Below are 14,029 nucleotides of genomic sequence, written 5' to 3' on the forward strand. Positions count from 1 at the left end.
CGCCTCAAGGTTGTGCGTGTTGTGGCTTCACAAATGCTTTGCTGCATACCTCGGTTGTAACGAGTGGTTATTTCAGTCAAAGTTGCTCTTCTATCAGTTTGAATCAGTCGGCCCATTCTCCTCTGACCTCTAGCATCAACAAGGCATTTTCGCCCACAGGACTGCCGCATACTGGATGTTTTTCCCTTTTCACACCATTCTTTGTAAACCCTAGAAATGGTTGTGCGTGAAAATCCCAGTAACTGAGCAGATTGTGAAATACTCAGACCGGCCCGTCTGGCACCAACAACCATGCCACGCTCAAAATTGCTTAAATCACCTTTCTTTCCCATTGCATTGAAGCAACTGCCATGTGATTGGTTGATTAGATAATTGCATTAATGAGAAATTGAACAGGTGTTCCTAATAATCCTTTAGGTGAGTGTATTTTCAACCACATTAATGATTAGGGATCCAAGCAGCGAAGTTGCTGGAGCCCTGTCGGTTTTGTTCTGATTCTTCTTCTTTCTTTCTTTCTTTCATTCTTCTTTTTCTGTACTAAAAGTGTTTGGGCAGCAAAAACTGCTGGACGGAAACTCACCAAAATTGGCACATAGATTGCAAATTCAAACCACTCAGGCAAAAAAATGGCCCTCATAGCAGAGATGGGGACTCGAGTTAGAGACTCGGACTCAAAAGACTTCAGACTCAACTCGGACTCAAGGTGCGGGACTCGTGAACAATGTTTATTTTTAGGAAATGTCTGATGAGCCTGCTGTTATTCCCTCCCTCCGTTACCTACACTGTAGTGAAATAACGGAAATATTCTGGCAGCTGGGGCGCCAGAAAAATACCGTTACATAACATTAAATAACCAACTCATAAAAGAACGGAAATATTCTGGCAGCTGGGGCGCCGGAAAAATGCCGTAAAATAACAGTAAACAACCAACTCGTAAAAATACGGTAATATTCCATAATGACAAGTAGGTAACTTTAATTTTACATAAAATCTTGTGCAATTTTTGGGGGCTTTAATAGTTTAATTAAGAACATATACACCTGTAAAAACAATTAAATTACCTTTAAATATAGTTGAAAGCTGCTATAATACAAATAATCAGGCTTAATATTTATAGTAGAGTGCTGCGTTCAATTGAGTTTTATTATATAATTTCACATAAAAATCTTGTTAATGTAATCAATATATATTGTAAAAAAGGACCATTCTTCTAGAAGCGCATTTGTGAGTGATATTCTAATTATATGACCAGCACCTGTAGCTCTTGACTCTACAGAAATTTGGCAGCTTCTGCAGATGTGCCAACCCCGCTGTGATTTTATGTGGCCTACCCATTCAAGGCTGAGTTTCTGTTGTTCCAAATCGCTCCCACTCGGTTATAATACCACTAACAGTTGACTTTGGAATATTTAGCAGTAAGGAAATTTCACAAATGGACTTATTGCACAGGTACCAAGCTTGAATTCACTGAGCTCCTGATAGCGACCCACTCTTTCACAAATGTTTGTAGAAGCAGTCCACATGCCTAGGTGCTTGATTTTATACACCTGTGGCCATGGAAGTCATTGGAACATCTGAATTCAATGATTCGGAAGGGGTGTCCCAATACTTGTTATAATTGTATACCGTCAGATCACACAGTCCTATTTATCAATGCAGTTATATTGTAAATCAAACGCTGTCAAGCTTTTTGGATGTAAAGAACGGCAAGCTAGTGTAGATCATCTGCCTTTTGCTTATTGCTTACACTTAATCGAAGCGCTGGTGGTGGAGGGGGAGTGGTTATCTGCTCTGTCATTTTTGCAGCCATGTAGCCACCAGACTTGAATTCTTCTCCAATTCTGTGGAGAGGGCTATGGACTAACACATGTCCAGAATTTGGTCACCATACCAATTATTAAGGGAAACTTACTTAATGTCTTGCAGACCTTGGAGATACCACCATTTCCCCCTCTTCTTTGCCTTTCATCTCTTTGTACAGTCCTATGAAAGCAAAATGCCAGCATTTTAAGAAATACTTTCCAATTACTTTACATTCAGATTGCACTTTAATCTTGGAGCTGTGTCTAACTATATCCAAAATATTCTTTATGTTGACCCAATTAGGTTTCTAATGAATAGATCTGAAAATGTCGTCAATAAGGTATATAAAAACTAAACTACTTTTGTTTCAGGAGAACAATTCTTTACACTGAAATGTTTGACTTGTGTAAATTGTCTATAAATAGTATCAGATGTGGGAATTTGTATTGTGGTGGTACTTTAAAAGGTCTGTGGGGTGGTGATGGTGCAATGGATAAGACCCATGCCGTTGGTGTAAGAGACCCGGGTTCAATCCCCCACTGTAACTCATCCATGTGCAACCTCAATTGTAAGTTGCTTTAGTTAAAAGCGTCAGCTAAATGAATAAATGTAAATATCAGAGTGTGGTAATTTTTAATTATGAAAAAACAGGATTTAAATATGTTTACATTAGGTTTTGATAATACACCTATAGCTAAGACTCTTCAATCAAGTATCTGTAAAATGGTATTAAAGTAAAATTTTCATTACAAATAGTAATTTTACAGGAAGTTTTCTTTTTTAACCCCATTAAAAGGTGTGAATGCCTGTCATTTAACAATAAATTAAATATTACCTTTCTGTAATTTTACCACTTTGGGGCAATTATATACTATGTTAATCTAACTTGTAATGTAAGAATTATAATAAAAGTTGTGAAATTACAGTAATTATGATTATGTTTTGACAGTTTAACAATACTTGTAGACACTATATACTGATTAAAATAACATTTATTCAATGTTTTTATTTTATATATCTTATATATTTATATAAGTAAAGGAGATATTTGTCAATTAACAAGAAAATCTATGTCAAGTTACAGAACAAATGTTTTTTGCTACGGTTAACTGTTACTAATTGTACCAAGTTTAAGAAATTATTTTACAGTATTAAACTTATTTTTAATAGTAATAATACAAATAATCTTTGTGAAAATACGGGAAATTCCTGAATGTATTGTAACAGTTTGTTTACGTCAAAAAAACAATATTTTCTTTAAAATAACAGAAATGTTATGGTTAATCACAGCTATAGGTTTTTCATGTTATTTTACATTTGTAATTTTTTGATATTTTCATGTATTTCAAAAATACAGGAAAAAAACTGTGAAATAAAAAGGAATAAAACTAAAATTACAGATTTTTTTTTACAGTGTATAACCTGCCTACATAACACGTAGCATCTGCTGCGCGGCCACACGTGAGAGAGGACTACAAACACCGGCAGCTGCTGAGCCATTTATCATAAACTTTGGCTTTAAAACTTCATACAACAAGACCCAAACAAAGACGCGCTGAACGCAAATATGTGGTGAGTAAACATGTTTAGCTCAGCATTGGCCATCTAACGTTAGCTTGCTTCTTGCTTCAGCTACGACCTACTAGAGGTTTACTCCGACTGTCGTTCATTATGAAAAGATGAACGAGCGTTTGTTTACTTGCCAAACTTGTGGTGGTGGATTAAAGTAATCATTTACGTCCCGCTGGCTGCCATCACCCATACAGTCTATGCCATCACCTTAATTAATTATTGCCGTTGGCTTGAAAGAGGTTACAGGTTTATTGTTAATCATGTAGCCTTACAGTTTTATTTATACATTATTATAACATTACACTGGTTTGAGAGTCTGCAGCATGTGTTGACTTACAGTAGTTTAAGCTGTCATTCATTGCACATTGTGCTCTGTAAGTTAAACAGGTTACAGCTTTATTGTTGACCATTTGACTTTACAGTTTTATTCAGTTAACGCTGGGTTTGAAAATCAACAGGGTTTGTTGACTTACAGTAGTTTATAAGTTGTCATTAATTGTAGATGCATTGTGGCTGCATTGTTGTGCTCTGTTAAGTTAAAAATAGACAGGTTTATTGTTGATTATGCAACTTCACAGTTTTATTTAGTTAACATTACACTGGGTTTAAGAGTCTGGGGAGTGTGACTTACAGTATTTAATAAACAGTCAATAATTGCATTATACATTACATGGTTGTGCTCTGTAAATGAAAAGCAGGTTACAGCTTTATTGTTGACCATGTAACTTTACAGTTTTATTTAGTTAACGTTACACTGGGTTTAAGAGTCTGGGGAGTGTGACAGTATTTAATAAACAGTCAATAATTGCATTGCACATTACATGGTTGTTCTCTGTAAATGAAAAGCAGGTTACAGTTACAGAATTCCTCATAGCTATGCAGTTTTATTAGCAACCTGGTTTGAACGCAGCAGGTGATACAACATTCGTAATAACCACGAGAGACTTGAGACTTGACTTGGACTCTAGCTCAAAGACTTGTGAGCATCTCTGCCTCATGGTAGCGAACTTCTTTCGTTAATTAATTTATAATCTCTGGATTCATCTGCATCTTTGCTCCAATGGTCTTTGGCTCTAAAAATGTCACATTATGTGACTTTTTATCACTTTTCTCTGAAACCTATGTTTGCGAACTCGTCCCTGATGGTTTAAAATTTGGTAATACATACAATTTGGTAATTATTGCTTAAAGGGGGCATGGCTTATTACAAGAAATGTAAATTTCTAGTCATTTCTCATTCCTAACTTCAAAACATCTATGAAAATCACCTGTATGTATGTGTGTGTCCTAGAGAGCTGAAATGTTTTCAGCACATCCACTGATTTCTGATTAATGTTTGCCTCACAGTAACCTATGGTCAACTAAGTCTGTCACTCTATATTTTTCAGAATATGCTAAATCAATTAACATCTATAGCTCCACAAATCTTTCTTCAAACGCTACAAAAATCAACACAGATATTCTCTAGATGGCCGATATCAAGTGTTGCAAAGGGTTTTCAGATCAGTCAAACGGTGAGTCTGCAGTGATATTCAGTATCTTGCCATGACTTGTACAGTATGAATAATATGTCTAAGTTCTCTGTTTTATTTGGATCGAGTGACACTTTCTTCTTAATTTTCTCTGCCTTGAAGTGTTTGGCCAGCTTAAATTTGAACCTTTGAAACACAAAATGTCGAAGGTGGGTTGAACATTTCACCCAGTAGTCAGGTATATATAATGACACTTTCTGATCTCAAGGTGATTCTGTAAAAATCAAGTTTGAGTTTCCCCAATTATCTCAAATTCTTTCATCATTTTAATCTCTCAAGTCATCTGCATCTGTTCTTCTCTGGAAATGTCAAATGTTGCGTTTTTCGCAAATTAGGGAATAACCCTACTACCACTTCTAGTCATCTGTCATGGTTTGGGGTTTAAGTATTATTATTTGTTGCTTTATTTTTAAAACCCTTCCTCCTGTGTCTTTGTGAAATTTTCTTCCTGTTTTTGTGTCTTTCTGCCCTGTGTATTAGGTGTCATTTTTCATTCTGCTTTACTTTGTTAACACCTCTCTTATTTCATACCGCTTCACTTCCTCCCCTTGTGTGATTTTTAATTGGTTGCTCCTACCTGATTAGTTTTACCTGCGTCTCATTATCTTCTCCTCACTAGTGTATTTGGCTTGCCTGTTTCCCTCACTCTTTAGGCACTTTCACACTGCCTTATTTTCTGGGAGTATTGCGCCAATATTCCACTTGTTGCGCTGTATGAAAGGTACGGGGCCGAAAAGGGGTGTCCAGTTTGATCACCCTCTGAGCCGGGAACGTTTTTAGTAACAGAGCCAGAACGATGTCTGTGTGAAAAGCCACAGCCAGCATGCCGGTGACATCTAACTGCCTTTTTCTACATTGCTGGTTCCGGAAAGCTGGATCGCTGGGATATTTTTGTATGTGATGCCAGAAACGTTGTTCAGTATGAATGAGCGAATGCAGGATATTGACAGATATTCTTTCTGTATTTATTGTGATATCTCTGTATGAAAGCGGCTTCTGCCAGTTCGTCTTTGTCTCTTGATCTTATGTCCCAGCCTCATTACTACTGTTAGTTTCCTAGTAGCATAGCTTTGGATTATCTGTGTTTCCTTTAGACCCTGACTTTGGATTTTGGAATCTGGTCTCTGGATTCCGACTGCTTACTTGGTATGACCCTTGTGCCTCTCATTCAGTGTTTTTCGACTGACATCAGATATTTAAGATACAAAATATTTTACTCCAGTCTTCATGGACCCTGTTCTTCTTTCAAGTAACAACCGCATTTAGATAAATTATTTAAACTAACAGACTAAACAGGTTGACAAACCAGTCACTTCCTTGTTCTGGAGCTTTTGAATGTATCACACAGTGTTCGTCAACAATATATTTATCTCAGTTGAAAATACTGATACTAGCAAGCTTACACCTGGTATATGACAAAAGGTTGAATGTCTCAATAGGTCTACCGCTTGTGCTACACCACTATAAACTTTATATTGATATCATAAAGACTGAAACATGTAACTATGTAAACCACTAAACAACCCAAAAAAAGGGAACACGGGGCTTCATTGTGTTTACCGGCCTTTCAGATACATCAACTAAGCTAACTCAACTACATGTGTCTGTTTGAATTTATGGTTGATGAAACGCATGAACACATGGGAAGCCCTCCGTTTGCATAAACGCATTCTTATAATTCTGCCCAAACCTTTTGTCATGGTGACTGCAGGGCTAACAGGGGAAGTGAGAACAGGAGAGACTGGATGCAAGAAGCAGGAGTCGGCCGGGCTGCCGACTGGACACGAGGAGCAGGAGTCCACTGGGTAAGGCAGGCCAGGTAACTGCTGAGCTGTGTGACATATGAAAATGTTGATAGTGATTGCTAAAAGTTTTTTAGGAGGAGTCGCAAAAAAAAAACTGATTTGGAATAAATTCTAAAAGGTGTAAATGGGAATGGCTTAGATTGATAGATTGGTTTGGACCCACAGAATCCAGGAACAAAATAATTTTCTGTCTTAGACTTATAGTACACATACACTTATATAGCGCCACCATCTGGCCAACTTCATTTGTCTGAGTGGCGAGTGAAATTTCCAGCCTATCTGCTGAGTTTGAAAACTATACTTTTAGGGCACAAGAACAATAGATACAACAGGCTTCCAGCAGCTTTGCTGCACAGCAAAGAAACAAAACGCACTACGCCAGAAGGCTGCTTCATCTGGGACAAAGAGCTCCTTCTCCTCCAGCCTTCCTCAATATGGGGCAGGGCCACCCACAAATCACCTTATCAGTAGTGCACCTGAGAGAGAGAGAGAGAGAGGGGAACACAAGTGTGTAATACCCATTATTATCAATACACTTGAATTTACACACAGGTGTCCCCCACAAGCCCATATTGTACATATACCCCCAACCCCACATGCATGCACACACACCATAGCTCCCTGCCTGCCTTCTGTAAATCCCAGGCTGCTCTGACAGGCTGCATTAAGAAGCGCCTGCTCAGCATGAACACATCATAAAAGTGGACATGCAATTTCTGTTTTCACCAAATAGCCAGCCGAGCTCGTTCTGCACCTCTGATTTTAATACACTCGACAAGCAGCTTAGCAGCCAAGGAGAGAGAGAGAGCTCAAGCCCTGGGGGAGGTGGGGGGAGGGGGGTTGGGTGCGGCTGTGTGTATCTGAGGAAACAGAGGGGGAGAGAGAGAGAGAGAGAGAGAGAGAGAGATATGCCTTTCAGCACTGCTAAATCAATTTTTCAATCTGAATTATCAACTAGAATTTGATTAATATGCAAATTCAGAGGGGGGAGGGAGAAAGTCTGGGATGATTCTCTTTGTGGATAGTAATTAATCACCGGTTAAAGTAAATTAATACATATATCAATTTTGTCAGGGACACGCTTAGTTCAATAGCCCGTAAAATTGAAGTTTGAAGTGTTAAGGGGCTCTACAGGAACGTTATAACTAAAACTTTCAAATCCGCTCTATTTAGTGATCAATCAAGCTGTGCCCTGCGGCAGAGGCAGCTCATTTCTTCAGCTCCGTCCTGACACACAGAAACACAGAGCGCAGACGCCTGCTTAACACACTGCTCCTCAGGCAGAGCTACTGCAGACTCACCCAGCCCAGCACAACCGAGGAAAGGACTGGACAGGACAGAACAGGAAAGGACAGGACAGAACAGGACAGCACAGGACAGGACAGGACAGCAGAGCACAGGACAGGACAGCACAGGACAGCACAGCACAGGACAGCACAGGACAGCCCAGGACAGCACAGCCCATGAAAGGACAGCACAGGACAGGACAGCACAGCCCAGGACAGCACAGCCCAGGACAGCACAGCCCAGGAAAGGACAGCACAGGACGGGAAAGCACAGGACAGCACAGCCCAGGAAAGGACAGCACAGGACAGCACAGGACAGCACAGGACAGGAAAGCACAGGACAGCACAGGACAGCACAGCCCAGGAAAGGACAGCACAGGACAGCACAGGACATGAGCGCCTGTGTTCACTGATTATTAGATTTAACTGCTCAAAGCATGGTGTATTGTTTGTACTATAATAATGGATGTATGTTTATTATCATTGTAATAACAATAATAAACAATGTATCAATATTTTATTAGTAGTAATAATAATAGTGCTTATTATTAGATTATTAAAACTACAACCAATAATGTATATGATACAGTAATTATCCCATTTCTTAATTGCAGTAAAAATAATAAAAAAGGATTCTACTACTACTACTATACTGCTATATCATTATTAACAATAATAATAAATAAAATGGTACTGATCTCTATGGGAAATTGATAATAATTTAAACAACATTAAGCAAAGCTAAAATTGACAAATACAATTTATAAATCTCACATCATTTGCATATAATACTTTCTAGTACTCCTACTGCTGTTAATAATAATAATAATAGTTGTAGTAATAGCAGTAATCACATATTGATTAGTATTACCACTAACATATATGAAGCAGTAATTATCCCATTCCATAACTGCAGTAAATGAAATTTAAAAAAAAATGTTTTACTACTACCATACTCATTATTAACAATAATAAATAAAACAGTACAGATTTCTATGGGAAATTGGATAAAAATTTAAATAACAATAAGCAAAGCTAAAATTGACAAATGCAATTTGGAAATCTCACATAATTCGAATGCAATATTTTATCATACTACAACTGCTGTTAATAATAATAATTTGTAGTTGATATAACAATGAAGATGAATAATTCTCTTGTATATAAATATATTTGTCATTGTGTTGGCAGCTCTCAGATGCTAGCAGCCAGTTTAGAGGTCCACCAGGAAGAAAGGGAGGGGGGGGGCGGTGTCAGGTCCAGTTGTTTAAGCAGGGGGCCATGCATCAAACTTCAATTTTCCGGCCGATTGAATAAATGATTCTCTTCTCTCTTGTGTGTGTGTGTGTGTGTGTGTGTGTGTGTGTGTGTGTGTGGCGCTGCGGTGTTTGGCCGACATCTCCTTCCTTAAAGTAACACAGTTTTCCAGCAGTGTGCTTCACGCGTACTAATGAAAAGCTAAAACACTCAGAATGTCCCTGCCCAGAGCATCATGCGCCAGCTTTCTGCACACACAGGCACACAGGGAGTATACTGTGTACAGAAGGCCTATGTGCAGGGTAGTAGATTAAGTAAATAAAGAAAAGAAACCATATATCTAATAATGGAGAAACCATGGAGAGAACATATGTTTTTCTTTTCTTTATTTATGCACTTACAGAGTGACACATTTCATTTCATACAGTTCCTCAACTAACATTATTATTTATAGTAGGCCTACCACCTAGATTCTGTCATTGAAATGTTTAGTAGGCTATTTGAAAGAAACATCATATGAACAATTGTTCATTTCTTTACATGAAAATGATCTCATTTGAGTTAAAAGCTCCAAGAAAAGTGGACCTTGAGTTAAGATTTTTCTGGTCAAAATCAAGTAATTGCATGGGTACACTGAGTCCCAGTAAGAAATATAAAAATATGCCAATGCCAATATACCCCAATTGAATTAAATTGAGATGAAATGTTCCTAATTGTATTTGTATTTATGTGTAGAAACGGACTTGTTGCTATCTGTTTATTTGGGCGAACTCTGGTCTCAGTAACTGCAGACTACATGAGCAAAAGGCTGCAGATATCTGATGAAAAGCAGAATGATGAAGTGTGAGATTGAGAGCGCTGTCATCTTCAAGTCAATTATTTTAACGCTCCCGCACGGACACGAGGCTCTGACCAGCCCACCGAGCTCCATTCACATTCATGGCCGTGTGTTAACGCAGTGGGCCCGGACACCAGCGAGGATGTCTGCATTGTGTGGGACAAAAAGGGGCCCTATGTCGCTGAAAAGACGGGTTAAGTTAATCAATCAAAGTGACTCGTAAATGAGAGGAGAACCCTGAAACCATATGGCCTCTGAAACACTCTCCTGGCCGCCTTTGTGCGCTGAGACCCGCCGGACAGATCGGCGGGGAGAAACGCTTGTCTCCGTATTGCGCGCTGCTGGAGAGCGGCCCCCGGGGAACACACACACACACACACACACACACACACACACACACACACTTCAGGGCCTCTTCTCGCTCCAGATTGTGTTTCCCACAGAGAAAAATTAAAATACACACACGATGTCAGAGGGCAAGTTGCTGTTGTAAATGGATTTGGCAAACGTCGCTGTTTCTGCGCCACAATCCTCCCAAACCCACGAAACCTCTACCCCGAGCAAAAGAAATATGATGAGGCCCCAATGACGGCATTAAAAAACGACAGGTTCACCGTATTCCATAGAAATAATTTAAATAAATGTGTGAAAGGGAGACTATTTGAAAATGTTTTTTATTTTACATGGTCAGTTTACATTACACTTTGTACAGTTAAACGTGTTATGTGTTTTCTAAAGGCACTTGAAGGTTTACAAAGCATTATAAATATATTAAATTGAGATTTATTACAAGCTATTAGCTACATAGATTTTCTGTGTGTGATTATCATTTCAGAACAATTGACATATCAAAAAGCTGAACGCTTAAAAAACGATTTGTAGAAGCTTTCCCAACCATTTCAAAATAAAAGCATGCGGTGAAATATTTTAGCGATTGACCAGAATATCCAGCCGGCTCGTGTGTGTTTGAGTGTGCACCTTGTTTGCTTTTTTGCGTTTTTACTTTTGAATGTCTCTCTGTCACGCCCTGTGTCACGCGTTTTCTGGGCGCGCGCCTGGTCATCAGCAGAAAGCAGTGGGCCCGTGGCTTCTGTCAAATCAAAGCGCTGTGGCTGTTGTCTCTGGATAGTTTGACCGCATCGCTGCGTGTGCTTGTAAAGCTAGGTGTTCTGTCTAGAATCATCGCGTTATTTGGCACTCCACACCGTGGTCTCGGTGACCATGGACATATGCAACTTCAGTCATCCACGTCAATCTCCTCATCCTCCTCCTCCGAGCAGCACTTGCTGCTCAGCCGGCCCGTGCACCACGACGATGCGGGGGAAAGAGGCGAACTGTGCGGTCTGCCGGAGTCGAGGTTCTCGGTGGTGTCGTGGTGGGACCTGGCAGAGACCGGGTTCGGCTCGGTGTGGCCAGGCGCTGAAACCATCCCTCCAGCAGCGCACTTCTCTAGCTCGGCCAGCTTGGAGAGCTTCTCAAAGGCCACACAGCCCGAGGCCTTGGCGGACTCCACGTCCGCTTTCATCTCCTCCAGGTCCCGCTTGAGCTTGGCCCGCCGGTTCTGAAACCAGGTGATGACCTGCGCGTTGGTCAGACCCAGCTGCTGGGCGATCTGGTCCCGGTCCGCCGGGCTCAGGTACTTCTGGTACAGGAAGCGCTTCTCCAGCTCGTAGATCTGGTGGTTGGTAAACGCCGTGCGGGACTTCCGCCGCTTCTTAGGTGTGTTCCTCTGGCCGAAGAGCGTCAGACCGTCTCGGCCTGTGGGAAAAGGGATATATTGGGTCATTTAGGCTAAGGCACAAAAAATAATATTAAAACATGAACGGTTCATGTCCACAAGCCTTTAGCAATGCACCTGCGTCCCCAAGCCACCAAACACTTCACAGCCACTCCAAAATAAAATACTGCCCAAGTAGAATGACTGCTGTATGACTCTTTTAAGTCTAGACAGTGTGATCAATTATCAGATGTAGCTCATAAAAAATACACACACACACAATAGGCTATATATAAAATTCTGTATTATTTCCAAAGATAAAATTTATAATTAAAGATAACATTAGAATTGTTATTTATTAAAGTAAATTGTAAATATGGAATTGATGATGCTAAACCAGATATTAGTCTCAAAAACATGCTCTACAAATACTGTTTCTTGTATGTCCATTCCAAATTTGAATTAGAAAATTGGTTTAGATTATACACTTATTTTCATTTGTATGATTTTAGGCTACATTTCAGTTAAATATATTTCTTTGGTAATGCCCTATGTAACAATGTTACACATTAATAATAGCCTACATAATAATACATTGCCTACAATGTAAATGCAATTCTAACTTGATAAGGAGCCTTCTGTAAATATAGCCAATAATAATAATAATAATAATAATAATAATAACCTTTTTTGTTTTATTTTCCAGAAATTATATATTTTTGCTTTTAGTTTTTTACACAAAACAAGTCGCAGAGTATTCTAGAATCACAAACTAAAAATATTTATAAATAAATTTAAATTTATCTCGTTTTGTTTATCTCTCCAAAGCACGCGGGCTCGAACTGTATTTTTTCTGAAAAGAAAATTATGATTTTAAATGCTAGCTACAACAGCGTGGTGTTTACAATTCACATAACAACAAGATAACGAACTGAAGAGAAGCATGAAAGTCCTTTACCCTCGGCAGCCTGCAGGACGCTGACCTCCAGGCCCTTGAAGGTTTTGCTGGCCAGCTCCTCGAGCGCGCAGAGCGGGGAGGTTTGACTGAGCACCGCCCGGCCTGACAGGCGGTGACCCGCCGAGGGAGAGATGTGGCGCTCCACCCCGCTCAGGGAGTAGCTCCTTTTCACTGACGGCTTGTTGAGGATGTCCTCGATGCTGAAAGGTGTCAGCGGCTTGTTGGAGATGGCCGGCGGCGGGAGCTGATCCAGCGGACTGCGCCTCCGCTCCTCCAGCACTGCTGGGCATTTCGAGTCGTCCTTGGAGTTCATGGCGGCTCGGCGGGTCACACCTGACTGTGGCAATTTAGACAAGAGCGATTCAAAGCGGGGACAAGCTGCCAGGCTGCGGTGAAGTTGTACAAAGAGAGATAACAGGACGGCAGCTCGGATCACAGGTGTCTCTCCAGCCGCATGTTGGCCGCTGAGCTGCAGGCTGCATGGACACTTCTGACGTCCAGACCCACCACGTCTCCGAGCCACTTTTCCAGGGTGACGCACAACAAGGCACGAGCCGAACCCATCCGGTGGTCGGTGATGCACCAAAAGCAGCAGCGTTTGACCACCAGTAACAAGTTACTGCTGACTGGAAGACAATCAATTATTCTCTCTCTCGCTCTTGCGCGCGCTCTCTCTCTCGCTCTCAGAGTGTGTGATGCAGTCAGATACCGGGGAGCGGTAATTAGAGGGCACGGCGGAGAGGAGGAGTCCAATTAGAAAGTGGAGCAAGCCCACTTAACACTTTCTCTCTAAAATTAGATAATTTGTCACAAAAACAAGGAAATGTTTCTCTCCGCGTGATTTTATCCTCATTTGCATACATGGCGTAATTGGCACCGCGCGTTTGAACACCGGGTGAGCTCGTGCCAATGTGGGTAAACCCGCTCCGCGTCAATCTCCTTCCAATTACACTCAGAAACACAAATAATGAACTCTCATCAAGCCGTTAATCGAAAAATATCACTGCTAGTGGAAAATCAGAGCATGCACTGTGTTGTGTAGAGAGAGCCATAAATCAGCATGATGACACTTGAGAGTGACAGAGGAGGCCATCACCCTGGCCTGAGACCCCCCCCACACACACAAAACAAATCAACAAAAAAAACAGCATCATATATTATAAGTCAACAGCAAAGAGCCAGGACACACATATAATAACACCTTTTGCTTTCTGAAAATACCTTCAATGTGTTGCAGGTATTTTCATCATATTCTCCCTTT

The 14,029-nt window shown here is 40.4% G+C and overlaps 1 protein-coding gene and 1 long non-coding RNA gene across 2 annotated transcripts; one reads left to right on the top strand and one right to left on the bottom strand.

The window, feature by feature from the left end:
- The first annotated feature begins 3,348 nt into the window (after positions 1-3,348).
- On the top strand, positions 3,349-8,132 carry LOC123984151. Its single transcript, XR_006828382.1, has 3 exons — positions 3,349-3,375; positions 6,619-6,712; positions 7,886-8,132. It is a non-coding gene; the product is annotated as an uncharacterized LOC123984151 (long non-coding RNA).
- Positions 8,133-11,330: 3,198 nt separating this feature from the next.
- On the bottom strand, positions 11,331-13,081 carry lbx1a (ladybird homeobox 1a). Its single transcript, XM_046071367.1, has 2 exons — positions 12,769-13,081; positions 11,331-11,851 (listed from the first exon to the last, which is right to left on the bottom strand). The coding sequence occupies exons 1-2, from the start codon at positions 13,079-13,081 to the stop codon at positions 11,331-11,333; spliced, it is 834 nt and encodes a 277-aa protein (XP_045927323.1).
- Between the last annotated feature and the right edge of the window lie 948 nt (positions 13,082-14,029).

This window comes from Micropterus dolomieu, linkage group LG15 (assembly GCF_021292245.1).
Source record: "Micropterus dolomieu isolate WLL.071019.BEF.003 ecotype Adirondacks linkage group LG15, ASM2129224v1, whole genome shotgun sequence".
Lineage (NCBI taxonomy): Eukaryota > Metazoa > Chordata > Actinopteri > Centrarchiformes > Centrarchidae > Micropterus > Micropterus dolomieu.